General features: G+C 36.5%; 1 protein-coding gene across 13 annotated transcripts in view; it reads right to left on the minus strand.

Moving 5' to 3' along the window:
• Positions 1-24,394, minus strand: part of PIK3C2G (phosphatidylinositol-4-phosphate 3-kinase catalytic subunit type 2 gamma) — a 651,449-nt gene that overhangs the window by 422,823 nt on the left and 204,232 nt on the right. For 11 of the 13 annotated variants that reach the window (XM_086401881.1, XM_086401878.1, XM_086401882.1 and 8 more), the window contains 3 exons: positions 23,612-23,694; positions 18,500-18,657; positions 11,754-11,868 (listed from right to left, as the gene is read on the minus strand). In XM_086401881.1, coding sequence (XP_086258007.1) covers positions 11,754-11,868; positions 18,500-18,657; positions 23,612-23,694 — 356 coding nt within the window. Of the gene's footprint in view, positions 1-11,753; positions 11,869-18,499; positions 18,658-23,611; positions 23,708-24,394 lie in introns of all 13 variants that reach the window. The other 2 variants (XM_086401884.1, XM_086401885.1) reach the window with 2 other exon arrangements.

Here is a 24,394-nt window from a genome sequence, read left to right on the forward strand (position 1 = left end):
AGAAATAAACTCAAAATGGATTAAAGATGTAAATGTAAGACCAGAAACTATAAAACTCCTAGAGGAAAACATAGGCAAACACTCTCTGACATAAATCACAGTAGGATCCTCTATGACCCACCTCTCAGAGTAATGGAAACAAAAGCAAAAATAAACAAATGGGACCTAATTAAACTTAAAAGCTTTTGTACAATGAAGGAAACTATAAGCAAGGTGAGAAGACAGCCTTCAGAATGGGGGAAAATAATAGCAAATGAAGGATCTGACAAAGAATTAATCTCAAAAATATACAAGCCATTCAATTCCAATCAAAAAATGAGCCAAAGAACTGAACAGACATTTCTCCAAAGAAGACATGCAGATGGCTAACAAACACATGAAAAGATGCTCAACATCACTCATTATCAGAGAAATGCAAATCAAAACCACAATGAGGTACCATCTCACGCTGGTCAGAATGGCTGCTATTCAAAAGCCTACAAGAAATAAATGCTGGAGAGGGTGTGGAGAAAAGGGAATCCTCTTACACTGTTGATGGGAATGCAAACTAGTACAGCCACTATGGAGGACAGTGTGGAGATTCCTTAGAAAACTGGAGATAGAACTGCCATACGACCCAGCAATCCCACTGCTGGGCTTACACACCAAGGAAACCAGAATTGAAAGAGACACGTGTACCCCAATGTTCATTGCAGCACTATTTACAATAGCTAGGACATGGAAGCAACCTGACAGAAAAATGGATAAGAAAGCTGTGGTACATATATACAATGGAATATTACTCAGCCATTAAAAAGAATACATTTGAATCAGTTCTAATGAGGTGAATGAAACTGGAGCCTATATACAGAGTGAAGTAAGTCAGAAAGCAAAACACCAAAACAGTATACTAACACATATATATGAGCTTCCCTGATGACTCAGATGGTAAAGCATCTGCCTGCAATGCAGGAGACCCAGGTTCAATCCCTAGGTTGGGAATATTTCCTGGAGAAGGAAATGGAAGCCACACCAGTATTCTTGCCTGGAGAATCCCATGGATGGAGGAGCAGGGTAGGCTACAGTCCATTGGGTCGCAATATATGGAATTTAGAAAGATAGTAACAGTGACCCTATATGCAAGACAGCAAAAGAGACACAGATGTGAAGAACAGTCTTTTGGACTCTGTGGGAGAAGGCGAGGGTGGGATGATTTGAGAGAATAGCATTGAAACATGTATATTATTATATGTGAAACAGATCGCCAGTCCAGGTTTGATGTATGAGACAGGGTGCTCAGGGCTGGTGCACTGGGATGACCCCAAGGAATGGGATGGGGAGGGAGGTGGGAGAGGGGTTCAAGATGGGAAACACATGTACACCCATGGCTGATTCATGTCAATGTATGGCAAAAAATACTACAATATTGTAAAGTAATAAGCCTCCAATTAAATTAATTAAAAATAAATGAATAAATAAGTAATAATTTAAAAAATGTGTACTTCATTTTTCATTGAGTCAAAATTCTTAGGTTGCTAATATCCCTGGCCTCGAGAGTCCCTTGACCTGCAAGGAGATCCAACCAGTCCATCCTAAAGGAGATCAGTCCTGAGTGTTCATTTGGAAGGACTGATATTGAAGCTGAAACTCCAATATTTTGGTCACCTGATGTGAAGAGCTGACTCATTTAAGAAGACTCTGATGCTTGGAAAGACTGAGGGCAGGAGGAGAAGGGGACGACAGTGAATGAGATGATTGGACGGCATCACCGACTCAATGAACATGAGTTTGGGTAATCTCCGGGAGTTGGTGATGGACAGGGAGGCCTGGCGTGCTGCGATTCATGGGGTTGTAAAGAGTCGGACATGACTGAGCGACTGAACTGAACTGAACTGAACTAATATCTTGCAACTTGAAACATAAACCATGAACCATTAGTGTGAGCATCACCCAGAAGTCTGTTAAAAGTGAAGTCTCTTCCCTTGACCAAGAAATTCAGAATCTGTTTTTTTTATTTTTCAGTTTATTATATTTTAACAACCATAATGCTTTTAATTTATTTAGAACTATGTTTAGAGCTTAAAGCAATCCGTATGTAATGAAAGGACTAGTAGAAGCTTAATAAAATTTTACCTTTTAAATTAAAGATTACTAAAATATAATCCTACATCTCATTTTTAAAGTATAAAAATATATTAAAAATTCAGTTTTTAAAAGGAAAAAAATTGAAGTTAAGGGAGTATAACTTATTTTGCCAAATCAGAGGTGATAGTTACCATGAGTGGGAAAGATTTGTTTTCATGTTATTTATTTGCTTAAACAGACTCAAGATTCCAAAAAGAGAGTTCATTTTAATCTAATCGGAAATTTGGAAATGACAGTTAAAGTCCACTTTTAGTGATTTTGATTTGCCTTTATTTTAGTCAAAGCATTTCTAAGCATATCCTGATTAAAGAAACTGAACTTTTGTGTATATGTCAGAAAATGAGTGTTCTGTAAGTTATTTATCTTCTCCTTGACCAAAATACTCTATGTTGAATTATAAACTCACGTTTAGTGAGTTGTTTACCGCTAGTGCCACCTGGGAAGCCACGTATGGTCGTTATTCATAATGAGGTGTTATCCTGTAAGTTTTGTTTTCAAGTGGCCCGTTATCATGAAAGGAAGCTTTGTAATTGAGTGGGAAGACAGGGCTTCAAAGTCAGATAGATCTGTGCCATCCTGGCTTTGCTGCTTATGATTTTCTGAACTTCAAGGAGTCAGTCAATTTCTTTTAGCCTCATTTTCCCCACATTAAAACAGGAATAATCATGCTTTTCCAATTTTGGAACAAATGGTATTATATGTGAAAACTTTATTAATTGCTCATAAGAGACTTTTAAAAATATTCATTTATTTTAAACTTTTGGCTGTGTTGGGTCTCTTTTTTTGTTGTATGGGCTTTTCTCTAGTTATGGAGAGCACAGTTGTGGTGCACAGACTTCTCATTATGGTGGCTTCTCTTGTCGTGGAGCATGGACTCTAGGATGCATGGGTTCCAGCAGTTGTGGCTCATGGGCTCAGCAGTTATGCCTCATGGGCTCTAGAGCACAGGCTCAGTATTTGTGTCACATGGACTTAGTTGCTCCATGGTGTGTGAGATCTTCCTTGACCAAGGATCAAATCCCATGTCTCCTGCATTGACAGCAGATTCTTTACCTCACTGAGCCACAAGGGAAGACCCATTAGAGGCTTTTATAAGTAGACTTTCTTCTTGTTTTTATTGTTATAATTATTATTCTCATTTTGATGCAACTTCCTTACGCATTCCTGCTTTTATCAGAGATTCAGTTTTTCAAATGCATAGTTATCTTTCTTACTTTTATTTTTTTTTCATTTAATATTTATTTGAGCTCCTGTTGGTCTTTCTGGGAAGGGAGGGTCCTCCTTCAAGGCATTGCTCACCTTTTCTCTGTCTTCTTTTTTGTGTGTATGACTTTTTTTCTTTATTTATTTTTAGCTGAAGGATAGTTACAATTTTGTGTTGGTTTCTGCCATACATCAACATGGATCAGCCACAGGTATATTCATTTGTCTTCTTGATCTGTTCCCATGCTCTCGCAGCACCTCACAACTGATACATTCTCTGCCTTCAGTGTTTCCTTCATCATTGGTTCTTTCCCTTCATCTTATTAATATTTTCAGTATCTCTCTTATCCACATTCCCCAAATCTCCAGACTGATTCTCCTCAGGATCTAAAAATCCCATTTTCCTCCAGGCTTTTATCACATACATTACTTCTGAGAGAGTAGTCTGCTTGAGTTTCTTTTTAACACCTTCCTTTCTCCTTAGCTCGTTGCAATCTTCCTTTTTTTCTCCTCCATTTTATGAAACTTGTTCTTATTTGAATCAACTAATTTCTTAATTGCCAAACTATAAATTGATAATGATGATTTATCAGTCCTCATCGAATTTATTTCCAGTATGATGCTGTATTTACTTAGTAATTCAAATTTCTCTTTCCTTCTTGTGAAAGGCAAGTTTTCCAAAGTATTGTACAATTTAAATTGCTTTTTTCCAATTTCATTTTTCTGCTCTTCTTCCTTCTTTCATTTTTTATATATTTATGTTCTCAAGATCCTTTCTTTTGTCACTTTCTTTACATAGTTGCGTGTATCTCTAAGACTTTCATTCCCTCTTAGTGCCAATGATTCCTTAATCCATGCCAGATTCCCTAAATCTGAGTTGTTTTCTCAATATCAGATGCCCCTTGGCACTCACATACTTAGTATGTTTATAACTTGATTAATTATTTTATACCCTACAGAGTGTCACTCACCATCTGGCTCTACAAGGATTGAGTCACTAGCCACTGCAGTCGCTGACCTCCACAACCTGAAAGGAGTTCAAAGAAGGGATAGGAAGAAGACACTCTGTGCTCTAAGGAAACTGGCAGAACTGGCTTTCAGACAGTTAGATATTTTCAGGAGAAATTTTATGAACCCAATTTCTTGCATCTTCCCATACTTAGGTATATTCAGTTCAGTTCAGTTTAGTCGCTCAGTCGTGTCCGACATGTACTGAAGTCTTAAACATATATCTGTGCCTCCTGAATAGCAGTAGTCTTCCACCAAGATGTGTGTTTGATTGCATGTATCCCTTCTCCAAGATCACGTATAAACTAATCTCATCTTAACTCTTCAGATCAGTTCCTCCAAGCTAGCTGAGAGGCTGCCTATTGGCTATAGTCCTCAGTACCTGTGTGCATGCTCATTCAGTCATGTCTGACTCTCTGTGACTCCATGGACTTTAGCCCACCATGGAATTTTCCAGGCAAGAATACTGGACTGGGTTGCTATTCACTTCTCCAGGGGCTCTTTCCAACCCAGGGATCGAATACATGTCTTCTGCTTGGCAAGCAGATTCTTTACCACTGCACCACCTGGGAAGCCCACAGTCCCCCCAAATACTGTAACTCACAGCTCTCACATTGTGTGTTTGTATTTTAATCATCACACATTCATTTGCCAAGTTCTGTTAATTCCACCGTTTTAATACCCTAGGGAATTTAATACTTTCTGTTTAGCCCCACTGCTGCTACTTTAGGTTAAACTCTGTCATCTTTCATATGTTCTTCTAACTCGTTTCCAACCCTCTTTAAAGCATATGTTGTTATTATATGATCACTTAAATACTTCTCTCACCCTCCAGAATAATTTATTTCCTTAATTTCCTGATAGCAAAAAAGACATGTCTATTGCTGATGTTTTGTAAGTAAAAAAAGAATAAATATTACCTTTATTGTAGTTCTTTTTCAAGGAATAGCTACTCTAGCATTTTAGTGTATAAGATCTCATTTATTGTATAGGATTACATTTTCATATGTAGGATTTCTATTTATTTTCCAAATAGTAGTATACTTGTTTTAACAAATATTAATATATTAAAATATGGTTTGAAAATATGTCTTTTCACCCTTAAAATGTATGATATGTATGTATGTTAGTCACTCAGTCATGTACAATTCTTTGTGGCCTCATGGACCATAGCTTTCCAGGCCCCTCTGTTCATGGAATTCTCCAGTCAAGAATACTGGAGTGGATTGCCATTCCCTTTTCCAAAGGATCTTCCCAACCCAGGGATTGAACCTGGGTCTTCCACGTTTTGGACAGATGCTTTACCATCTGAGCCATCAGGGATATACAAGTTTACATATCAAGATTTATGATACTGTATTTTCTATTAATTTATAAATTAATATAATGAAATTATTATATATATATATAATGAAATATATAATATAATGAAATTATTATATATATAATGAAACTGTATATAATGAAATTATTTTATCACTGTTGTTGAATACTGATGGAGATTTAGTTTTTTTTATTACTATTAGAAATTATTCTATGGTGAATGTAGTATTTTTTTAAGTCTTTTTTGTATAATTATGATTGTTTCTTTAGAAATATTTGTAGAAGCAGAATTGCTGGAACACATATATGTTCTTGACACATTTCTATGGATGTCTGACACATTTTTGACAAAATTCCCTTTAGAGAGTGCTCTATCTGTTTAAATTCCCAGCAGCTTTCTGGATTTTGTCCATTTTTGCACTGAATTTCATCATAATAAATATTTTAACAACTTGTTAGGCAAAGATGGCATCTCATTGTTTTAACTGCATGTTTGTCATTAGTTAAACACTAAATACTTTCTTGTTCACTGAATTGCCAGTCACATTCTTAGCTCATTTTTTATCTTGATAATTATTTCTTTAAAAATTTATGCACATTTTATATATTCCAAAGCTGTTATCATTTTGTCATACAGTACTGATTTCTTTCCTCAGTATTTACCCTTTAAATACAAATTACTCATTGACTTTCTTTTGTACCATTTCCTTATTCTTGCTGTTAATCCATGTCTCTTTTTGACCTACAGGTAGTTGGTATATACAAAAACTAATACTGCCCTCACAAAAGGACTTTGTAATAACTAATTACATAGTTTTATGAATTCCTTAGTCAAGGAAGAAGGCAAAGATTATATTTTCAAATCATGTTTGTATCTCAATGATAAACCAGATCACTTGCACACCTGTGTGCCCAGTAGGTGTTGAATTGGAGTACTGTAATTCCTGCACACCTATCCTGTAGACCCCTGCAAAACTGCAAATATTTTCCATGCCATGCTCCAGCATGAAGAACCATTAGCCATTTTCTGGGTCTTACTCAAGAGCTTTTTTAGTGTTGTTTTATAGTTAAGAGCCAAGGTTATGCAGATAGTCAATCCTGAGTTTGAGTTCAAGCTTGACCCTACCAACTTCCTAGTTGTGTAACCTTGATGAAAGCCTCAGATTCCCATCTGTAAAATGGATCATTATGGTATCTATCACACTGAAACCATAATCACAGAAAACTAGTCAATCTAATCACACTAGGACCACAGCCTTGTCTAACTCAATGAAACTAAGACATGCCCTGTGGGGCCACCCAACATGGGTGGGTCATGGTGGAGAGATCCGACAGAATGTGGTCCCCTGAAGAAGAGAATGGCAAACCACTTCAGTATTCTTGCCTTGAGAACCCCATGAACAGTATGAAAAGGCAAAATGATAGGATACTTAAAGAGGAACTCCCCAGGTTGGTAGGTGCCCAATATGCTACTGGAGATCAGGGGAGAAATAACTCCAGAAAGATGAAAGGGATGGAGCCAAAGCAAAAACAATACCCAGTTGTGGATGTGACTGGTGATAGACACAAGGTCTGATGCTGTAAAGAGCAATATTGCATAGGAACTTGGAATGTCAGGTCCATGAATCAAGGCTAATTGGAAGTGGTCAAACAGGAGATGGCAAGAGTGAACGTTGACATTCTAGGAATCAGCGAACTGAAAAGGACTGGAATGGGTGAATTTAACTCAGATAACCATTATATCTACTACTGCAGGCAGGAATCCCTTAGAAATGGAGTAGCCATCATGGTCAACAAAAGAGTCTGAAATGCTGTACTTGGATGCAATGTTAAAAACAACAGAATGATCTCTGTTCATTTCCAGGGCAAACCATTCAATATCACAGTAATCCAAGTCTATGTCCCAACCAGTAACCCTGAAGAAGCTGATGTTGAACTGTTCTATGAAGACCTACAAGACGTCTTAGAACTAACACCCCAAAAGATGTCCTTTTCATCATAGGGGACTGGAACGCAAAAGGAAGTCAAGAAACACCTGGAGTAACAGGCAAATTTGGCCTTGGAGTACAGAATGAAGCAGGACAAAGGCTAATAGAGTTTTGCCAAGAGAACGCACTGGTAATAGCAAACACCCTCTTCCAACAACACAAGAGAAGACTCTATATATGGACATCACCAGATGGTCAATACCAAAATCAGATTGATTATATTCTTTGCAGCCAAAGATGGAGAAGATCTATAGAGTCAGCCAAAACAAGACTGGGAGCTGACTGTGGATCAGATCATGAATTCCTTATTGCCAAATTCAGACTTAAATTGAAGAAAGTAGGGAAAACCACTAGACCATTCAGGTATGACCTAAATCAAATCCCTTATGATTATACAATGGAAGTGAGAAATAGATTTAAGGGACTAGATCTAATAGATAGAGTGCTTGATGAACTATGGACGGAGGTTCATGACATTGTACAGGAGACAGGGATCAAGACCATCCCCATGGAAAAGAAATGCAAACAAGCAAAATGGCTGGCTGGGGAGGCCTTACAAATAGCTGTGAAAAGAAGAGAAACAAAAGCACAGGAAAAAAGGAAAGATATAAGCATCTGAATGCAGAGTTCCAAAGAATAGCAAGAAGAGATAAGAAAGCCTTCGTCAGCAATTAATGCAAAGAAATAGAGGAAAACAACAGAATGGGAAAGACTAGAGATCTCTTCAAGAAAATTAGAGATACCAAGGGAATATTTCATGCAAAGATGGGCTCGATAAAGGACAGAAATGGTATGGACCTAACAGAAGCAGAAGATATTAAGAATAGGTGACAAGAAAACACAGAAGAACTGTACAAAAAAGAACTTCCTGACCAAGATAATCACGATGGTGTGGTCACTGACCTGGAGCCAGACATCCTGGAATGTGAAGTCAAGTGGGCCTTAGAAAGCATCACTACGAACAAAGCTGGTGGAGGTGATGGAATTGCAGTTAAGCTATTTCAAATCCTGAAAGATGATGCTGTGAAAGTGCTGCACTCAATATGCCAGCAAATTTAGAAAACTCAGCAGTGGCCACAGCACTGAAAAAGATCAGTTTTCATTCCTATCCTAAAGAAAGGCAATGCCAAAGAATGCTCAAACTGCCGCACAATTGTACTCATCTCACATGCTAGTAAAGTAATGCTCAAAATTCTCCAAGCCAGGTTTCAGCAATATATGAACCATGAACTTCCAGATGTTCAAGCTGGTTTTAGAAAAAGCAAAGGAATCAGAGATCAAATTGTCAACATCCGCTGGATCATGGAAAAAGCAAGAGAGTTCCAGAAAAACATCTATTTCTGCTTTATGGACTATGCCAAAGCCTTTGACGTTGTGGGTCACAATAAACTGTGGAAAATTCTGAAAGAGATGGAAATACCAGGCCACCTGACCTGCCTATTGAGCAACCTGTATGCAGGTCAGAAGCAACAGTTAAAACTGGCCATGGAACAACAGACTGGTTCCAAATAGGAAAAGGAATACGTCAAGGCTGTATATTTGCACCCTGCTTATTTAACTTCTATGCAGAGTACATCATGAGAAACGCTGGCTGGAAGAAGCCCAAGCTGGAATCAAGATTGCCAGGAGAAATATCAATAACCTCAGATATGCAGATGACACCACCCTTATGGCAGAAAGTGAAGAGGAACTAAAAAGCCTCTTGATAAAAGAGAAAGAGGAGAGTGAAAAAGTTGGCTTAAAGCTCAACTTTCAGAAAACGAAGATCATGGCATCTGGTCCCATCACTTCATGGGAAACAGTGGAAACAGTGCCAGACTTTATTTTTGGGGGCTCCAAAATCACTGCAGATGGTGACTGCAGCCATGAAATTAAAAGATGCTTACTCCTTGGAAGGAAAGTTATGACCAACCTAGATAGCATATTGAAAAGCAGAGACATTACTTTGCCAACAAAGGTCCATCTAGTCAAGGCTATGTTTTTTCCAGTGGTCATGTATGGATGTGAGAGTTGGACTGTGAAGAGAGCTGAGCGCTAAAGAATTAATGCTTTTGAACTGTGGTGTTGGAGAAGACTCTTGAGAGTCCCTTGGACTGCAAGGAGATCCAACCAGTCCTTTCTAAAGGAGATTGGTCTTGGGTGTTCTTTGGAAGGAATGATGCTAAAGCTGAAACTCCAGTACTTTGGCCACCTGATGGGAAGAGTTGACTCATTGGAAAAGACTCTGATGCTGGGAGGGATTGGGGGCATGAGGAGAAGGGGACCACAGAGGATGAGATGGCTGGATGGCATCATTGACTCGATGGTCGTGTGTCTGAGTGAAGTCTGGGAGTTGATTATTGACAGGGAGGCCTGGCGTGCTGCAATTCATGGGGACTCAAAGAGTTGGACAAGACTGAGTGACTGAACTGAACTCAACTTATGATATCTGTCTCTTTGATATGTTATGAGACTTAGATGTTTACCTTATTTGAGACAAGGGCATCATTAGCACTTGATAAATGATTACTATTATTTTAATATTATCATTGCAATCAAAGTTAGGTACTTCAGATGAATTGTAATACTGTAACTGTTAGAGTTTGAATTATTACTTATTGCATCATTAAATTATTAAATGTTTTCTGTGTTCCCTCTACAGAGGAATAAGAACAGATACCCAAGTCTTTAAGGATGTATTTTTATTTTATTTTTTTAAAATTTTTTTTAAGTCAACAACTTTATTTTTTTTAACTTGTTTGTTCTTTATTTTTTTAATTTAATTTTATTTTTTAACTTTACAACATTGCATTGATTTTGCCGTATATCAAAATGAATCTGCCACATGTATTTTTAAGATAAATTATGTAAGAATACATGAAAAAAATTTGAATGAAATACATATGCCTTTAGCTATTAGAAAGAATAGTAAGAATATTCTGCTTATTAATGTAGTCATATCAGTCCTGATAGGCTATTATTTTTAAATAGTAAGCAAATTCCAGATATGTACATATCCTTCAATTTCCTTTAGATAATAACTAACTCTAATTAACCTACACAAATCTTGGCAACTTTCCTATCTTAATAAACCCAGGTAAATGAATTTTAATAAAATAATATAAAAACACTAAAAAATCTATTATGTTTATGTTAACAAGAAAAAAAGAATAAAATGATTTTGTTGTAACTGGGAACAAAGAAAGGAGAATAATCCGTCTTAAAAATCATTCACAGTTAACATTGCACAATAACGGAAAATCACCCACAAGATATTTTCAAGCCTATTCATGGTGGAATAGCAATGACAGTGGCAATAGGTGTCTCAAAAGACATACGAAGTAAAAATGTTGTCAATCTTTAGGTACTTATAGAAACACAATGAGGAAATATAAATACCAGGAGAGAAATAACGTGATTACAGGAGAGAAATATTAGTATTTTCTTGCTTAAGGTTGTGTTATGTTTTCAAATTTGGTCTTTAGGGAACTTTAGGACAATAGTTATTGTGGTACATTAAGAAGAGGTAAGTTTTTTTTTTTTTTCTATCAAATAAGTATATGCAATTGACATACATGAGAATAGACTTTTCTAACTATTTTACTGAGCTCCCTAAATAAAGAATTGAAGAAAGTATTTTAAAATTTAGTCTTTTATGAAAATGTTATAATTGTCATACTCAAACACTCTGTGATTTTGAAATGTATTTAAACAGCATGCTAATATTGTTCTGACTCAAAAAAATTACTTATTGCAAAAAATTTATTGTTTAAATTGTGATCAGTCCTACTAAGCTTTGTCACAAATAAGATAACTTGTGTTGCCCAAGATTTTCTTGATTTCAGAACTCAAAGTCCCATGTCTGGGGGGCAGCCTCAGTCCAAACAGACTGAGATAGTTGGTCACCCTAGTTACAGGTCACTTAAATACACATTGCCATATATACACAAAATACAAAGTCAAGCCAAGAATAAGACTGTTAGTACGACACAAAATTTTAAATTCACCTTTAAGTGAGCAAAATTGATCATGAACAGAGTATTTGCACAGTCTGATTAAAAGCAAAGAAAGAAATGCTGCTTAATATAGATGAACAATGATCAAAATTTACCTTAATAAGATACTTACTTTTGTAAAAATTCTTCATGGCCACATATACTTAAGAGATGATCTCTGGGGAATAACTGGTCATTCATGCAAAAATGTAGAATTTCGGCAATTAGGTCTTTGACAAGATAATTAGCTAAAAACAGGATTGAATAATAAAATGTTAATAAGAGCTCATTATATATTGGCTAAGTAAAAGATTTTGAGCACAAAAAATGATGCATGCATTATGAACTGTTATAACTGTCTAGCTCCATCAAGAGGAATTAAAATGAGATACGTTACACTTACTGATCTGAGTATATTTGGAGATTTTTTTTAAGTATTCTTTGCATTTTCTTTGATCACTGTCTTCATATAATCTAACAGAGCTAGGTATTTCATTTCTCATTCTGAAAACTTTGGTAATGGTAGCTTCTGCATAAAAAAAAAAAATGTTCTGCTGTGGTTATCCTTAGAGATTTGAGAGATGCCAAAGAGATTACAGAGTGAATGCTAGGTGGCAAGCCAGGAGTCTAACCCAAATATGGCAGCTTCTAAAGCTGGTGCTCTTAATAATTCTGAGTGTTCACACCTTATTGTTCTTCCTTTCCGGTATAGAATCACCCCAGATTCTGTCTTGGACAGCATTATAATAACCTTGAAGGACATGCACTCTTTTTCTTCACCTTCCCTAGAACTCAAAAGTGTCAGCATATTATAGGGTAAAAACCCTTTGCCGTCTCATATTCACATTCTACAGTATCCCCCCATAGTGACACACATATACCATTTAATTATGTTTGCTTATGAAATATTTTCTATTTATAGATGATAAAGAGGGATTCATTTATTATCATATATAATAATAGTTAGCAATTAGGGACAGAGGAACCTGTTGGGCTACAATCCATGGGCCTGCAGAGAGTTGGACATGACTGGGGGACCAAGCACACATAGGCAAAAATGCTTTCAATGTGATCTTGAATGAAAGTAGGTACAACAGATTGTATTGATGATCCTTATTGAAGATTTGAACAGCATACTGCAAATCCTCAATTGCACTTACTCAAGGCTGTATATTGTTACCCTGCTTATTTAACTTATATGAAGAGTACATCATGAGAAACGCTGGGCTGGAAGAAGCACAAGCTGGAATCAAGATTGCCAGGAGAAATATCAATAACCTCAGATACGCAGATGACATCACCCTTATGGCAGAAAGTGAAGAGGAACTAAAAAGCCTCTTGATGAAAGTAAAAGAGGAGAGTGAAAAATTTGGCTTAAAGCTCAACATTCAGAAAATGAAGATCATGGCATCTGGTCCCATCACTTCATGGCAAATAGATGGGGAAATAGTGGAAGCAGTGTCAGACTTTATTTTTTTGGGCTCCAAAATCACTGCAGATGGTGATTGCAGCCATGAAATTAAAAGACGCCTACTCCTTGGAAGGAAAGTTATGACCAACCTAGATAGCATATTGAAAAGCAGAGACATTACTTTGCCAACAAAGGTCCATCTAGTCAAGGCTATGTTTTTTCCAGTGGTCATGTATGGATGTGAGAGTTGGACTGTGAAGAGAGCTGAGCGCTAAAGAATTAATGCTTTTGAGCTGTGGTGTTGGAGAAGACTCTTGAGAGTCCCTTGGACTGCAAGGAGATCCAACCAGTCCTTTCTAAAGGAAATTGGCCTTGGGTGTTCTTTGGAAGGAATGATGCTAAAGCTGAAACTCCAGTACTTTGGCCATCTGATGGGAAGAGTTGACTCATTGGAAAAGAGTCTGATGCTGGGAGGGATTGGTGACAGGAGGAGAAGGGGACGACAGAGGATGAGATGGCTGGATGGCATCAATGACTCGATGGACGTGAGTTTGAGTGAACTCCGGGAGTTGGTGATGGACAGGGAGGCCTGGCGTGCTGTGATTCATGGGGTCGCAAAGAGTCAGACACGACTAAGTGACTGAACTGAACTGAACTGAAGTTGAGTTTTACTTATAATTATGTGTTTACATTGATGTGACTTCTTTTATGGCCAAACTATTGGGAAAGGTTTTTGTCACAGACTGGCTAACAAAACATAGTATAAATGGTATTATTGAACTTTCCATGAAGAAAAAAAGGAAGCATATAATGCTGGATTTAAAAGTGTATTTTATGGGAGATCAAGCTTTTATCAATAAAATGTTTAGAGAAACAAACGGTAGCGATCATCAAGGAATTAGAGATTATAGAAATGCCCGGACATAGGAGAGAGTATCTTATATGTGCTACTGCTTGGTAATATTGACTGAAATATTATGAATTGAAGCTAGAGGAAAATATAGCCACAAGCAAAATCAAGACTGGAAAGGCTTTGAAAAGAAGGGGAGAGCAATGCCAATGTAAAATGGCAGGGAAATATTTCCGAAGACTCCAGTTTATTTTAATTAATTTGACTTTCCCATTTCCAGGACTGTATGGCCTATGCTATTTCATAGTATGTATGAATTCATTATTTCACTACAGTCAGTTGTTGCAGTTTACATGAATGACTCCATAAGCTAATTTCTAACTGTTACTCCTCTTCTGTGCTTTGGTGTCAGGTCTTCTACTACTCATGTTACTCTTTGGATGTCTCATTATCACTTCAAATTCAGCATGTCTGTATCTGAAATTACCATTTTTCTCCTTGAAGCCAAATAGTTAAGTGTTTGTAAGTTAAACTTTTCATCCATATTGTAAGCCAACAAGTACCATGGTTTACTTTAAGGAGATTTTATACCTGTATCTTCAATTTGGCAGCTAATATGATCCTTTTCCCAGTTTCTCATAATTGCCAACTTCATACAACCCTTCTCAATCTGTTGTCCATATTGCCTACCATATTGAAAAGGTGAAGACCCACTTGTGACTTTTTAAATTATGCTACTTTGCAGCTTAAATCTAGTTTTTATGCGTCCTTCTCGATCTCTTTACATCTCTTTTGATGTAAAAGTATCACTGTTGTTTTGCTTAGTGTTAAGTCATGTCCAATTTTTGCGACCCCATGGACTGCAGCACATCAGGCTTCCCCGTCCTTCACTATCTCCTGGAGTTTGCTCAGACTCATGTCTATTGAGTCGATGATGCCATCCAACCATCTCATCCTCTGTCATCCCCTTCTTCTTCTATACTCAATCTTTTCAGCATCAGGGTCTTTTCCAGTGAGCTGGAGTATCACTGCTTTTTATTAAATCTAACTTCTTCACATATGATTCTTCCATCACTGGTTTCTAGTATCATCGATTTAAAGCCCTTCTCTTATGTAATATTCCCCACTCTAAAGATGCTTTTGTCTTTTCTTTAAAATAGTCTTTTTCTATTAATATTCCAATAAAATCACTCTTCTTCCATTATATTCCCTTAAGGATAGTATCTTATTTATTTATTTAATTTATACCTTCTCATTACTGCCAAATTTCTTTACAGAGTACCTAACTGCTGCCAATAGTTCTCAATTACTCTTTAATCTTTGCAAACTGGCTTCTACCACTTTACAGGTCACAAATGACTTCCTAATACAGTTCCAACTATGCGTCATTTAAATTTAGAAAGTAAAGACACTGGCTTTAGAATAACTTTGGAGTTGGAAAAAAAGACAGGGTATCTTCTTCACTGAATTGATAGCTGAAGATTGTAGAAGCAGAGACGACCTTGTTAAAACACCTGCTCCTCCAGAAGGATTCTATTTTCTCACTCTGGGGGAAACAGAATTCTCTTTGGATGAGAATCTCTCACTGTCTCCTCCTCTTTCTGTCTAGATTTCGTTACAGCTTCTGTTTTTTACTGGTCATTCTTGAAATGCTCTTCAGATTTTTATTCTTTAGAGTACATCTATATTATTCAGTTCAGTTCAGTTCAGTTGCTCAGTCGTGTCCGACTCTTTGCAACCCCATGAACTGCAGTACATCAGGCCTCCCTGTCCATCACCAACTCCTGGAGTTCACCCAAACTCATGTCCATCAAGTCGGTGATGCCATCCAGCCATCTCATCCTCTATCTATATTATTGGTAAAGCACTAATATAAAGTAGTGAAGGGATCACAGTTTTGGCATAAAAATTAGTTTAAAATGAAAACATTTGAAATCTTATCTGTACTTTTCTTATCTGAATAAAGCCAAGTCTCATAATACAGGTGCTATTAATTTCCTTCTGAGAGAGCTTCCTGCAAATTCCAGGAAGGAGACAGACTGCCCATCCACTAGCATAAAAAGATATATAATTATTGTTTTTTCTAGCTTAAGCTTTAAATACCTCCCCCTGCACACATTTTTATATTATGCTGTTATATAAATGTATACCTCTGAGTTTCAGCAGGTCATTCATTAATGAATAACCCCTGCATGACTGTGTAAAGAAACCTTGTCTTTTGCCTTGTTAATCTGTTTATTGTCAATTATGTCACAGTCCTAATCCCACTTCAAATTTAAATGGGCAGAGGAAAAGTTTTTCTCCTAAGAGTAGCATACACTACTCTGTATATTTTCATAAATGTGTCTTGTCTCCCTCTCTACTTTTTCCTCCTTCTCCTAATTCATCCCTTCCTGCTCCTCCTTCTTATAAACACTCTTAGTATCTTTGAGGCCACAGACATCCTCTTTACCACTGTACATTTCTAACACTTAACACAGTGACCTAATCACTTTACTGAAACTTCTTGTAAAAGTCAAAAATGGCCTCTGGTTTGCCAAATCCAATATTGGAAATTAAATATTATAAACTGGAAGATCAGGAGTGGTCTCCCTAGTTCATAATTCTTTCTTCTTCTCCAGCCACTGAAGTCAACATTACTCAGATATCATTCTGATTGGATCAAGGTGCAACACCGCATTGACCTTGGTGGTCCAATCAGAACCCTGCTTTCAGAAACTGGGAAGTGGATCTGAAAGCAGCTCTTTTGCCCCCTTTCTCTTTGTCCATTTCTGTTCCCCTGTAACTTTGAAAGAACCTAATTAAGTAGTTAAAGATTGATTAGTTCTCTAGAGCAACACCCCCCCCCCGCCCCCCGCCCCTTAGCGATCCTGCAGACATGTCCCACAGGGAAGAGAACATTTGAAGAGAGAGTCGGTCAACCTGCACAGAACAGAGAACAATGCAGAACCCAGCCTTCTGCCTCCACGATTCACTGAGATTCTTCCCCCACTTGTTTCCCTTCAAAAACTGTCAGGGCTGAGCAGAATCTTTGGAGTGGCCTTGGGGCATGAGTCCGTCTTCTCCACAGATTGCCGGCTTTTCTGATTAAAGCACCTTCAATAATTCCTCCTGATTATTGGTTTTTAGCCGTGAGCAGCCAAACCTGAGTTTGGTAACAGATCCAACAGATTGAACTTTCTTTAGAGATTGAACTTTCTTAAGGTAGCTGGCCAAATAACTTTTAAGCTTGAGCCTGGCTTTCCATGTGTTTCAGAAAAGTAAGGGAAATGAGTCAGCAGAAAGTAAGAGAAACGTAAGAAACAGTTTTACAGAGAGGAGATAAGGTGAGAGACATACAGGGATTTTGGACTGCTTGTACATCAGATTTTTCTTCCCAAATGTTTTTTGAATTCCTACTCCTAAATGCTAAAGAAATACCTGTAATCCTTAAAAAAAATTATTTAACTTATATCAGCAGGAGTTGGTTTCTGCTAGTTTCAAACCAGATAATCCTAATATTCCTACATAATATCGTTATGTTTGCAGTCATCTGTACTAACTTGGAGCCTTAGCTAGAGTAAGAAAGAAAAAACAACAACAACAACAACAAAAATCTAGTAATCATAATGAAACTATAGTCCATGGGGTTACAAAGATTCGGACATGACTGAGTGACTAACACTTCTACTTCAATGAAAAAATTGAAATCAACCTTGAGTATTCATTGGAAGGACTGATGCTGAAGCTGAAACTCCAGTAACTTTGGCCATCTGATGTGAAGAGCCAAAAAGACCCTGATGCTGGGAAAGATTGAAGACAGGAGGAGAAGGGGACAACAGAGGAGGAGATGGTTGGATGGCATCACTGATTCAATGGATATAAGTTTGAGCAAACTCCAGGAGATAGTGAAGGACAGGGAAGCCTGATGTGTTGCCATCCATGGGGTTGCAAAGAGTCAGACATGACTTAGCAACTGAACAACAACAATTTGTCAAGGAACAGCACTTGATAGGTAGAAACAGTAGAACAAAGGTTGTTTGAAGAACAAAACTGTTTTGCAAAAAGGTTGACTGTAACAGTGAAATAAATATTAAACAACTTAAAGAGATTCTAAAACTTTAGGGAATAAGAATCATCCGGTGAGTTTGATAAGATAGATACCTGGGATCCATCTGCAGAGACTGATTCAGTATATCTGCTAACTATGCTGGACTGACAGGACTATTACTCTGAAGATACAGGCTGTGTATCAATGTCTATTCAATCTCCCAGTTTATTTACTTTTGAATAAAACAGTTGTTTCTAAAGGATAAGAACAGCCATTTCCACTTACATGTAGCCTTTCTCTAGAATCTTTCTGAAATTTAGCTTTTATTTTTAATATGTTAAAAACTTGCTATACTTGCTATTTCATAGCAGGAAAATAAGGTGTCCTGGGGTGAGCTATGGAGAGAGTTCTTTGAAACAATAGCTAAAAAAATGTTAAAAGATTTCCAGCTGTTTTCCTGTTACTTCACTTCAGGGCAAAATACTAGCTAATACTGCTTCTCTTAATGACTTCAGACTGTGGGCTCAAGGCTAGGCAGCTCATACGAGCTTTAGGTAGATTTTTATACTTATTTGCAAGATTGCTTACCACATGGGATAAAATGAAGTCCTTTTGTTGAGTTATCAGTAAAAATATTTATATTAAACTTAGTATTAGAAAAGAGCTTATATGGAAATGCTGTAGTCGTGCTCCAAATCTTCCCAGAATTGGAATCCATGTCAGCGGCATGATATGTTTCTCTTATTCTGAAAAATATATGTGAAAAAGTACTTAGGACAAAATTTCAAGAAACTTCTTGAAGGGTTTGCAATAGAAGATTTAATATAGGAAAGTAGGCAGCAGCTGATTTGTGGTACAGTGCTGTTAGCTAGGCTAGCTTAGTAAAGATTACAGTTAAACCAAAAACAACTGTAAATGTCTGGTCTTTAAGTTTTCTCTGGAGCATCTCATTTAAAGCAATTAGGAATATACTGTCCAGCAAAAACGGGAGAGGGATAGTTGCTATTGCTGCCTTCTCTCCCACAAATGCACACACACACTATATTGCATTCCTTTTTGTATCCCATCAGACACACACACACACACACACACACTATGATAATTCATTTTTGTATCCCACCATCACCCAACACAGTCCATGAACATGAAAGGGGTTCCGCAAATGCTTCTAAATGCTTTATTGAATGGAAAACTTTTTGCCAGTGCACAACTACACAGCCAGCCAAGCAGACTTGGAATTTTGTGACAGCATAGAAAGAAATTTCATTAGACCTGCCTGATGGCTAATGCCTGACAATCCCATGGGGGATAATACCATTTGCCAGATTTCCAAGAGAAAAGATTTTCCTTGCCTGTCACAAGTTTGCCTCTGATGGACTTTTGTAACAGCCCCTCCCAATTTCCCTTCTCCTTTATGAAAGTTTTCCTCGCCTTTGCTTTACTTGGACTTGCCTGTGGTTTTCTGTAATTACATGTCCCAAATTGTAATTTTTTGCTTCTCCCAAATAAACCCATTTTGGTGATGAAAAAGGAATACATTGTCACTCATAAAATATGAAAATTCACCCTGAACAGTGACTATTGCTTCATGGACATTTCCTTTGAAGCTTGAACTCGTGCCTTTCTCAAGCCAGAAGTCACTCATTTATTATTTATTCATTTATTGATGGTTAAATTCTCTTGTTTGTGTCAAATCGGTAAGTACAATTCTTGGCAGCTCATTTTCTTTAAAATTTGGATTTTACACAAATATTTGGATTTTACATAAATAATTGAGCTCAGAAGTCATTTGTACATTCTGCACAATTACTTGCTGTGTCAGAGTCAGAGAATTGCAAAATAGTTTCTCCTTGGAGCCAGGAGCCTTGAGTTTGAACCCTGATTCTCTTATTCAGTAGTTTTATGGTCAGAGGCAAGTTATTTGACCAGTTTCTTTGTTTGCACAAATGAGAATATTTATATCTACTTTAAAGTTTTATGTGAGAAAAGGCATATAAAAGACTTTTGTAGAATGTAAAGCAATATATGCATGTAATATATCATAATTATCATTATATATCATTATAGCTGAATCCCTGTAGAGCTATATTTTTATGCCTACATGTAGAATATAATGTAAAATTTGTAACTAGCTATTTAAAATGCTTTTGATGATGACTATGAAATCTTGGATTATTTTTACTTTTTTGTTAATTTTGCAGAACCCTAAACTTTCTAGTACTTTTCCTGAATGAAAAATTATGCATTCTGTGTAATATATCAGATATATTACATTCTTGACATTCATCCTAACAATTTATGCAGCATTAAAGTAGTATAGGCTCACTGAGGTAGCTCCATCTCTGTACCCTTAAACTCTACCAAAACATCCCTTCCTTAAGGGACCTCACAAGTGGAAAAGTACATGTTCATCCAATGGGCCTGGCATGCATAAGGATCACCTTGTTTTCTGGATTCCATCCCCGAAGTTTTTGACTCAGTAGGTAAGTGGAGGATTCCCACCCCCACCCCCATTTTTTTCTCCCAGCAGTTTCCCAAATAAGTCAATACTACTACAGTTCAAGAACCACTACTTAGGATAAACATATAGGCCACTCTTCCTTCTTTTACCCTCCATCAAAGGTTTTTACTCCATTTCTGAATTGAGGAGTTTGATGATCTAGCATTCAACCATATGATAAGATACTACTCAGTGCATGCATGCATGATTTAACCTTCTGCCATTTTAGAGAATTAAATTTAAAATGTAAATTCATGACTCTTTCTTTTCTAAACCTTCACTGAGCATCTACTGTGGGCCCAAAACTTTTTTTGTGTACTATTGCTCTGGTGACTTAGACAGTAAAGAATTCGCCTGCATTGCAGGAGAAATGGGTTTGATCCCCAGGGTGGAAAATTCCCTGGAGAAGGAAACAGCTGTCCACTCCATTATGCCTAGAGAATTCCATGGACAGAGGAGCCTGGCAGGCTACACTACATAGGGTTGCAAAGAGTTGGATATAACTGAGCGACTTTGACTGTTGCTCTCTGATGGCCTTTGCTGCAGCAGCTTAAAGCACGGTTTCAGTTCCCAGCCAGAGATTGAAGTCAGGCCATGGCAGTGAGAGTGCTGAATCCTAACCACTAGACCCCCAGTGACCAGTGACCAGTGGCCAGTGACAAGGCCCTGGCCCATCAGATGTGTAAAAGTGAATTTTTGAATAGAGATGGAAAGTAGTGAAACAAGTAAAGTGTTTATTAGGAGGAAAAGAGCACATGTGGATAGGCACATGGATGGGCTAAGAGAAAGTCATGCCCTCACAAGAGTTTGAATCCCTTTTATGGGATATTTCTTCTGAGTTTCCTTTGGCCATTCATCTTGCTTTCCCTGGTTCTGAGTCTGTATTTGGTTTATCTCAGGGTCCTTCCATGGGTCCAAGCACATCTCTTAGCCAAGATGGATTCTAGCAAATGTGCTATTGGATATTGACATCACCTGCTATGCCCTGGCACCACCTTCCTTTTTGACCTTCAGGGAGCCTTCCTGCACATGTGTAATTGGGGAGATCTCTTTGACATTGAGAATGAGGAATATGGGGTCTTTTATCTCTTAACTGGGTAGGGCTCAACTCCTCTCTTACTCTTATCCTGGAGTATATGTCTACAGGGGACAAACTCTGGCTGCATAGCTTGGGACCCATCTGTCTTCTGTCTCACTATGATATTTTATTGTATCATAAAACTATATTTCTTGAGATATATGGCTTAAAAGTATGTCATAACAGGAAACCAAATTCCATAAATTAGGGAGCCTCTTGAAGGATATGTAACAGGAATGTTAACAGCATTTTTAGGTATGGTTATTTAAATACTAGGAGAAAACACAAATGAAATTGGATATATAAATCCATTCTACTAGGGCTTTCCAGAAAGTCTGGAGACTGTCTTAAGAAATTCGTCTTTCAAATTCAATTTGGTCTGTTTTTGAATGAAAGAGCTTTGGATATTTGGATATCTAAATATTTTTGGAAGTATTTGGACACCAGCACATAGTAGGTCCTCAAAAAAATTGTTGAGTGAACAGTTTGTGTACAAAATAATTATGCATATATAAATTCATTTTATATGAGTACATGCCAACAAAAATTATTGAAAACAAAAAAGTAAATGTGTAAACGTAACCTTTGTCTTCTTTTTTACTGCTTTAATATTTATTATTGTTTGGTTGTCTTTTTTTAGTACTCATGGTTACTTTGAAAGAAACTCTTGAGAAAAATTCCATCTAAGAGTTTAAAAATGTACCATGAGCTACTGAAAAACCATCCCATAAAATATATTTATGTCACTATTAAGAAGATTTCACCAAAGAATACATACTAAACTCTCTTGGGGAAAAAAAGTTATGAGAGAGACTAATAAGTGTTTTTTGATGGAGCTATACCAAGTATTACCTTGTGATATGAAGAGAGCTATTTCTCATGCTTCGAGAGTAGAAATTATCACGTCTTAAATTTTATTAAAGTGTCAAGTTCCTGGCACTGCTTGTCAGGTTGTTACAGTGGGTAGCTTATTCTTGAAAGAATCAATATTGATATCTTTAAAGATCCTAATTTAGGAATCCAAAGTGCCATTTAAAATTTTCTTCTGTGAACTGGAGCAAGAAATTAATTAAAGATTGAATATGGGTTCATGGATTTGAAATGCTTTTTTTTTTTTTTTTTTGGTATGTGTGTGCCCTTTGGTTCTTTCAATATGGCAACAAGGTTTTTTAACTTGACCTTGCTTTTCAGTTTTCTTGCTTGTTCTTCGTTTGAATCTCTCTCATGCATGAACTAGTTACTAGGCATTCAGGTAGCTTTTTAAGATAATGATTAAATAAATGGTTCAAATCTTTAAATCCAAATGATCATTCAGCAGGCAGCAGCTATAGTTGATAAATATGTTTACTTATGTGTATATTTATTACACTTAAAACAGCCAAAAATATAAAAATCAAGGTAATTAAAATGAAAGTGCACTAATTTTTCAAAAATTTCAGAAATCTGAGCAAAAGAAGAAATGGCATTATATAAATTTTCATTGATTAATGAAAGATTGGTCTTTAAAAAGGAGGCATCTACCTTTATGAGTTCTTTATTTAGGTTAGCAAAAAGGGGATCTGTGATTTCTTGGTAATCTCCCCTAGTGATCAAATTTGTTTTTCAGTGGACAAACACCCATGCATTTGTTCAGTATTCTGGCAGCCCATTCAGGGTAAGATTGAGTTATTAAGCAGAAGGTATTCTCATTGTTCTAAATAGTATATTCCATTTAGGATATACTATTGGATATATAGTATATATATATAGGATATATATAGAAGGATAAATTCATGCTAGTTTGGGACAGAGCCACAGAAGTCAGTCACTTATGTGCTAGTTAAATGAGAAGTTAATTTACCACAAACCAAGCTATTAGCAAACAGCATGAGCAAGCCCAAAGTTATAAAATATTCATCTTTAGCAGATTTTCAGGGGAAATTTTAATTTTACTGTAAACAACGAAACAATACCAGAAGTTGATTAATGAACTACTGTGTAATAAATTTATCCATTTAACTATGTTAAAAATTATAGAGCTTTAACATTCTATATGCAAGATTAGTCAATTCAGGGATGTTAAAATAGACAAATTCATGCATGTTCTAGAAATGTCAAAGTTGAATGAAATAGCAGCACTCACTTTTTTACTTTGTTGCAAAAGGATGCCAAACTCATATTACTGCCTTGAGCTACTTCAACCAGCTGAATGGAACAACCTGTCAGCTTAAAATAAAAACTGTTAAAATAGTTTTGTGTGGAGAAAAGGTAAATACAATTCTAAAATTTTTATTTTGTTTTAAAAAGCCATTCTGCTTTTAATTTTATTTTTAAAACTTTACTGAAAAAATACAAATGGAAAAATATATAAATCTGGAATATATTTGAACTTTGAGGAATATATGCAACTGTGAATATTATTATCCAATCAAAATATACATTTCTATCACTTTAGAAAGTTCCCCCATATCTCCTTCTATCAGTCTCAACATGTATTTGGTAACTATTAATTCACATTTCTGTCACCATAGATTAAGTGTATATGCTCTTGTGTTTCTGTCTTCTTTCATTTAAATCACACATATTTTAAAATTTATGCTGTCATACATTATCAATAGTTTATCTTTTTTATTTCCTATTAGTAGTCTTTTTCATTACTATTCCACAGTTTGTTTACCCATTTTCTTTTTGATGGACAGGTGTGTTGTTTGTAGTTTGGGAGTACTGTAAAGAAAAATATTAATTTTCATATGCAAGTGTTTTTTGGACATGTGTTTCACTTCTTGTGAATAAGTGCATAAATGACTCAGTCAGAGGGTAGGTTAACTTTAAAAGAAAAATCTTTGCTTTATGTATTTTGAAGCTGTCACTAGGTACATATGCATTGAAATTTATTATGTCTTCCTGATTGATCCTTTTATTATTA

This window comes from Bos grunniens, chromosome 5 (genome assembly GCF_055505025.1).
Source record: "Bos grunniens cultivar Pamir isolate PY7600 chromosome 5, Bosgru_T2T1.0, whole genome shotgun sequence".
NCBI lineage: Eukaryota > Metazoa > Chordata > Mammalia > Artiodactyla > Bovidae > Bos > Bos grunniens.